Source organism: Protobothrops mucrosquamatus, unplaced genomic scaffold (assembly GCF_001527695.2).
Source record: "Protobothrops mucrosquamatus isolate PMUCROS unplaced genomic scaffold, P.Mucros_1.0 scaffold2254, whole genome shotgun sequence".
NCBI lineage: Eukaryota > Metazoa > Chordata > Lepidosauria > Squamata > Viperidae > Protobothrops > Protobothrops mucrosquamatus.
Window position 1 is genome coordinate 92,654 of NW_015388343.1, and position 7,761 is coordinate 100,414.

General features: G+C 39.6%; 1 protein-coding gene across 1 annotated transcript in view; it reads left to right on the forward strand.

Moving 5' to 3' along the window:
• Positions 1-1,629, forward strand: part of LOC107295182 (mucin-6) — a 55,472-nt gene extending 53,843 nt beyond the window's left edge. Inside the window, exons 31-32 of the mRNA XM_015824486.1 lie at positions 802-923; positions 1,555-1,629. Coding sequence (XP_015679972.1) covers positions 802-923; positions 1,555-1,629 — 197 coding nt within the window. The remainder of the gene's footprint in view (positions 1-801; positions 924-1,554) is intronic.
• Positions 1,630-7,761: the final 6,132 nt, after the last annotated feature.

The window sequence follows — 7,761 nt, forward strand, 5'->3', positions numbered from 1 at the left end:
TGCTGCTGTCAACATATATAACATCAAAGTTCCACATATTTTTTCCAGATCTTTGTCCATTAGCCCCAAGAGAAAAGTCTTTCTATATTTACTTTAAAAATTTTCTGTATTAACGTAAGAATCCTACTCCAATATTTTCTTGCTTTATCACACGTCCACCATAAATGGTAAAAAGTCCCCTCTTTACTTTTACATTTCCAACATTCATTTGAAACACCTTTATACATTTTTGATAACTTGTCTGGTACATCATCTTGTAAAAATTTTCTTTTAGATTATAATTTAATGTAAATTGTAATCCTTTATTCCACATATTTTCCCATTGTTCGAGCATTATACGCAAAATTCCTTGCCCATTGAATCATACAGTGTTTTACTTGCTCATTTTCCAGATTTAAATTCAATACCATTTTATAAACTTTAGCAATACTATGTTCATCACTACCACACAGTAGGCTTTTCAATTCATTTTACAAATTAAACCCATGATTCTTTTTACCTAACTTGAATCTTTCTTTCAATTGCATATATGTAAACTAATGGCAGACATGACCTTCTGATTCTAGCTCCTCCTTGGATTTGAGGGTAGGCTCACCCAAATTAAAAGATATTATTTTATCATAAGTCTACCAAACTGGCCTCATCGCCATCTCTTTTCTTAAAAAAGGCTTCTTGTGGGGAAACCCAAAGTGGCATCTTCATAGAGAACCTTGTTTTATATTTATTCCAAACTCTCAAAATGGCACGCCTGGTAAAATGATTATTAAAATCAACATTTACTTTAACTTTGTCATACCACAGATAGCCATGCCAACCAAACCTTAATTCATGGCCTTCTAGGTCCAGTAACCTCTTATTCTGAAGGTTCACCAATTCTTTTAGCCAAACCAAACAACAAGCAACAAAATACAGTTTCAAATCAGGTAAACCAACAACAAGCATCAAAATAAAGTTTCAAATCAGGTAAACCCAACCCCCCCTTTTTCCTTAGCATCTTTCAATAATTTATATCTAATTCTTGGTTTTTTCCCCTGCCATATAAACTTAGAGATATCCCTCTGCCATTGTTTAAATGGAGTTTCAGTTGCAAATATTGGTAATATTTGAAACAGGAAGAGCATCTTTGGTAAAACATTCATCTTAATCACGGAAATTCTACCCAGTAATGATAAATGCAATTTGTCCCATCTTAATAAACCATTTTTGATACCATTCCAGAGTGGCACATAGTTATTTCTGAAGAAGTTTGTATTTGAATTAGATAACGTAACCCCGAAATATTTCATCTTTTTCTCAATCCTGAAACCAGACTTTTTAGTCAATATATCACCATCCTCTGCGGTCATATTCTTAATCAACATTGATGTTTTCTGTTTTATTAATTTTAAAACTGGCCAACCCAAACTCATTTAGTTTCCTCATCAAGTGTTCTATATCATTTTTTGGGTCTTGCAGAAATATCACCAAATCATCGGCAAAGGCCCTCGATTTATAAACTTCCTTCTTAACATTTATACCTTTTATTTTCTCATATTGCCTGATATCTCTATTCAGGACATCCAACACCAAGATAAACAACAGTGGAGACAGCGGACATCCTTGTCTTGTACCCTTTCAGATTTCACATGAGTTAGTTAGATCGCCATTAATAACAATTTTTGCTTGCTGTAATGTATAAATAGCTTTGACCCCTTAAATAAAATTCCCTGCAAATTCCATTTCTTGCAGAACTTTAAACATAACCATCCAATTTAAGTTGTCAAAGGCCTTCTCAGCATCTAGGAATATTAAAGCTGCCTGTTGTTCATTGTAGTATTGTAAGTTTTCAATAATATTCAAAACCATTCCCACATTATTCCTTAGCTGTTTTTTTTTGGCAGAAAGCCAGCTTGGTCATCATGAATTTATACCTGTAAAACCTTTTTAGTCTTTCTGCCAAAATTGCAGCAAATAGTTTATAACCCTTATTTAATAATGAGATTGGTCTGTAGTTTTTTTTATCATCATAGCATCCTGACCCTCCTTCGGAAGTAACACAATATTACCTTCTGACCATGTTGGGGATATTCCTCCCCCCCCCCCCCGTAATGTAACATTGATTACATCCTTCATTGTTATTTCTCTCTTGCAGCTTCCACGCATGAAATGTCATCATCCAGTACGTCCTCTTCTACTTCGAGGACGACCGAATCAACTCAGACCGCAACCACTACCATGCCACACACCACAACACAAACTTCTACTGTCACCCTGCCCACCCCAACTTCCACCAAATCCACACCAAGTAGCACAACCACCCCAACCATCCCAACCTCCACACAAAGCTCCACCACCCCCATCACAATGACTACCTCTAGAACCAGCCCACCTCTCCCCACAACGTCAACCGTCACTCCCACAACTTCCACTTCCACCAGAAGCCCTGCCACCACGCCTACAACTATCACTCCCACCACCTCAATACCCAGCAGTACTCGCGTCTTCACCAGCCCCACAACCTCCCTAACCACTAGTACAGAGACTCCTTCGACCTCAGTGATGACACCAACAAAGAGCACCAGTGGTAAGTTGGCATTTTCATTTAGCAACTCTACAACTATATTGCTCTGATGTCCTTCAGACATTTCATGTGTTGTGTCTCCTGGTCTCTCTTTTGAGGCATGATATAATAGTGCACAAAAAGTGAGGGTACACCCACATTCACTGGTTGATGTCCTATCCTCTTCTCACACCCTCTCCCATCCCGTCCCTCCCTCCCTCCCTCTTTCTTTCTTTCTAATATGTTGTATTGATTTTTTACATAATCATCTTAATATTTGGTAAACAGCATGTTGTCTGGGTTAGTATTTACAAAACAATCAATAACAATTAATTTCTATAATTCAATAGTCCAAATAATGGCTTTGCTTGATTTTCTCTTCTTCCAATAATATTCTTTTTTGCCAACCTTAAATTAATACTTCTTATTATTTGAATAAATGACAATTAAATATAGACATTTTTCTCATGTTTCTGCAAATAATAACCATATCAATATAAAGCTTCTTTTCTAATTGATCATCTTGATTGCCTCATCATAGATCCTGTTTACAAAATTCTTATTTAATTTTGTTTTCCCCACAATATTCAAAGCATTCTTACTAGTTAAGATTTTCTCAAAATTAGTTACACTTAAATATTTAAGTCTTTTTTCTCATACAAGCCATCCCAACACTTTTACATTTCTCATATCTTTAAAAAAAGGGGGGGAAAAAACACATTTCTTTTATTTAAGCCATCCCAACATTTTATATGTCTCATGTCAAAAAACAAAACACAAAAGAAAAAAGAAAGAAAAAATACTGTATTACTTGAAGGATTCATCTCTCTTAAACTAATCTTCATTTATATCCAAAATCTTTCTATTTCTTTAACTATATTTAAACAGATGTTTAATTTTTAAATATTCCCTCTGGTGAATCCCATCATCTAATTTCTTAATTCTCACTTTAGCCTTTTTTTTTTTTTGCCAAACATCTTTCCTGATCAATATGCTTTGCTGAATCAAAGAATCTTCCCATAATCTTGTAAGTGTTGTTTCAGGTACAAAAGGCAAAACAGGTAAGATGTTTTTATAGGAAGGTTTCACCCCTTCATATTCATTCAGAATCTTTTCCTTTCTTTCTTTCTAGATTTTATTTATCATTTTTTGTCTCTCAAGTTCTCATAGTTCTTCTGGCAGAATCCATTTTGTCAAATATTTTTTCTTGTCCTCAAACTTATCTTGTGATCTTAGAGTATAGGTCAGTGATGGCAAACCTTTTAGAGACCGAGTGCCCAAACTGCAACCCAAAACTTATTTATGCATCGTCGGGTGTCAGGTGGGTGTGGCCCATTGGGTGGGTGTGGCCCATTGGGTGGGCGTGGCTGCGGTGGTAATGGCAGACTGGGTGGGACTAAAAAGTTCAATCAATCAATTCCAACTTTGCAAGATCTTTTTTTCCCCGCAAGAAGTTGAAATTGATTGATTGATTGAACATCTTTTTTTTGCACACAGCGGTGGAGGCCTAAAGCAAAAAGATTTTATAAAACCCAGGTGAAGGCCTAGGACTGGGGCGATGGCACGCGTGCCCACAGAGAGGGCTCTGAGTGCTGCCTCTTGCAGCCGTGCCATCGGTTTGCCACCACTGGTATAGGTTGTCTTTTCCATGTCCAGTATTTCCTGTAAGTTTTTTCCATCTGGGTTAAGTCATACTTCCTTTTATTGTTAATTTTCATTTTAAAATCTCTCTCCTCTGTCTCATATTCAGTTGTCTGTTTTTTCTGTTCACTCTCTATTTTTATTTTCTGAGAATTTTTGTGTTGTAAAGTTAAATTGGAGATGTGTTCATTTATATTTTCAAAGTTATTTTTAATTTTCTTGTGGTTTGAGATAGCATAGATCTCCTTCTGGAAAGTATTTGTTTTTTCTTGATATATTCTTTCTGCAGATCTCTGGTTTTTCATGAGAGCCAAACATCAGGATTTTCCTTTCTCTACAGATAGCTTTAGAGTCACAGTTGAGTTGGTATCCAGAAAGGTCAAATATTTTTTTCAAAAGTTTATAATTCTCACTTTATAAATAGCCCAAAATGTTTTTTTTTTCTTTTTGTCACAGCTGTTCTATATTATTAAGACATTGAAGGTCACCTGGGCTTTACCAGCTCCTGTGATAGAGCAATTGCTGTTGTATATTTTCATCCATCACTAGATGTCAGCACCAGTTCATTTTTCAGGAATAGACAATTGTTTACTTCTATTATTTACTTCTATTTTCATGGTTTAAAAGGAAAATCTTAACAGTTTTCATTGATTTCAAACTTATCCAAATTAAGTTATATTCATTTAATTTCAATATATTTCTGTACCTTTGGAAAAGTTTAATTCGCTGCTTCCATCTGCAGGAGGGTGTGGCAGATCCCATCCTTCTCACTTTCAAAGGCTTTTTGCTTCTTAGGGTTTTTCTTTTCTTTTTTTCCCCATGAAATCAATTTTCAAGTGGAAGAGAGAAAATTACTGTTCTTACCCAGTTCCAAACATGTTGTTTACAGTCAGCTTAAAGTAGTGCTTTTGGCTTCGGCTGCTTGTAGCTTGGGCTAGACACTGAAGTTAAGCCTTTCTCCTGCTGTTTTCTGGAGGGATTTTCCTGGACCGATCGGATCGACTGCCATCTCTCTGCAATCGGCGGGACTTCCTTCCTTCTTTGTTCCCTGTATCAGGCAACTTCAGGCCCATTTAGAGTCCCCTACCAGGCAGAAATTGGCTGTAGCATACAAAGCCCTGCGATCCCTCAGCTGCTGCACTACTGCGAAAAACCGAAATCCACTTTTTCTTTCTTTCTTTCTTTCTTTCTTTCTTTCTTTCTTTCTTTCTTTCTTTCTGTCTTTCCTTCATTCTTTTCTTTCATTCTTTCTTTCTTTCTTTCCTCTCAACCCCTCCTTCTGCCCCTCTCTCCCTCCCTCATATTCATTCATTCATTCATTCATTCCCTCTTGCCACAGTGACATTAGAAACCTCATTGGCATTTTCCTCACCACCAATCTAAGTAAAACATTCACTTGTTGATCAGCTGCTTCTTAATACTTTCTTAGGGAACATCCCTGACATTTAATATCACTGACCTATCCTCCTCTCACACCCTCTCTCATCCCCTTCCTTCCTTCCTTCCTTCCATCCTTCCTCCCTCCCTCCTTCCCTCCCTCCCTCACTTCCTTCTTTCCTTCTTTGTTTCTTTCCTTCCTTCCTTCCTTCCTTCCTGCCATCCCTCTTCCTTCCTCCTTCGTTCATTCGTTCCTTTCTCCTTCCTTCTTTCCTTCTTCCTATCTTCCTTCATTCCTTCCCTCCCTATTTCCTTCCCTCCCTCCCTCTCCTGACATTTAATATCATTCATCTTTATTCTTCTCACCTGCCCTCTCATCTAGTCCCTCCCTCCTTCCTTCCTTCCTTCCTTCATTCCTTCCTTCCTTCCTTCCTTCCTTCCTTCCTTCCTTCCTGCCTGCCTGCCTGCCTGCCTGCCTGCCTGCCTGCCTGCCTGCCACAGTGACACTACAAACCTTCCTCTCATACCCTCTCTCATACCCTTCCTTCCTTCCTTCCTTCCTTCCTCCCTCCCACCTCCCTCCCTCCCTCCCTCCCTTCCTTCCTTCCTTCCTTCCTTCTTCCTTCCTTCCTTCCTTCCTTCCTTCCTTCCTTTCTCCCATCCTGCCACATTGACACTACAAACAACACTGGCATTTTCCGCAGCACCAATCTGTGAAAAACCATTTATACTAAGGCCACACAAAAAAAATTTACGGGTATCCTTACCTCAACAGATTCCAGTCCCACAACTCACTGCTACTACCTGTATTTCTTCTCTCTTGCAGCTTCCACGCATGAAATGTCATCATCCAGTATGCCCTCTTCTACTTCGAGGATGACTAAATCAACTCAGACCGCAACCACTACCATGCCACACACCACAACACAAACTTCTACTGTTACCGTGCCCACCCCAACTTCCACCAAATCCACACCAACTAGCACAACCACCCCAACAACCACAATCTCCACCCAAACCTCCACTACCCCCATTACATTGACCACCTCTAGAACCAGCACACCTCTCTCCACAACATCAACCGTCACTCCCACAACGTCCACTTCCACAAGAAGCCCCGCCACAACACCTACAACTATCACTCCCACCACCTCAATACCCAGCAGTACTCTTGTCTCAACCACCCCCATAACCTCCCTAACCACTACTACAGAGCCTCCTTCGACCTCAACGACGACACCAACAAAGAGCACCAGTGGTAAGTTGCCATTTTCATTTAGCAACTCTACAAATATATTGCTCTGATATGGCCCTTCAGACATCTCACGTGTTATATCTCCTTCTCTTTCTTTTGAGGCATGATATAACAGTGTACAAAAAGTGAGGGTACACCCACATTCACTGCTTGATAAGCTGCTTATCGATAGCTTGTTAAGCACTTCCCTGATGTTTAATATCACTATTCTATCCTCTTCTCGCCCCCTCTCCCATCCCGTACCACCTTCCTTTCTTCCTTCCGTCCTTCCTTCCTTCCTTCCTTCCTGCCTGCCTGCCTGCCTGCCTGCCTGCCTACTTGCCTGCCACAGTGACACTACAAACCACATTGGTCTTTTCCACAGCACCAGTCTTCAAAAAACCCTTTATACTAAGGCCAATCAAATGACTTTAGGGGTATCCTTACCTCACCAGTTTCTAGTCCCACAACTCACTGCTACTACCTGTATTCCTTCCTGCTTTTTTATAGCTTGTTAAGCACTTCCCTGACATTTAATATCACTGTCCTCTTCTCGCACTCTCTCCCATAACGTCCCATCTTCCTTCCTTCCTTCCTTCCTTCCTTCCTTCCTGCCTTCCTTCCTTCCTTCTTTCCTTCCTTCCTTCCTTCCTTCCTTCCTTCCTGCCTGCCTGCCTGCCTGCCTGCCTGCCTGCTACAGTGACACTACAAACCACATTGGTCTTTTCCGCAGCACCAATCTTCATAAAACCCTTTATACTAAGGCCAATCAAACGTCTTTAGGGGTATCCTTACCTCACCAGTTTCCACTCCCACAACTCACTGCTACTACCTGTATTCTTTCTCTCTTCCAGCTTCCACGCATGAAATGTCATCATCCAGTATGCCCTCTTCTACTTCGAAGACGACTAAATCAACTCAGACCGCAACCACTACCATGCCACACACCACAACACAAACTTCTACTGTT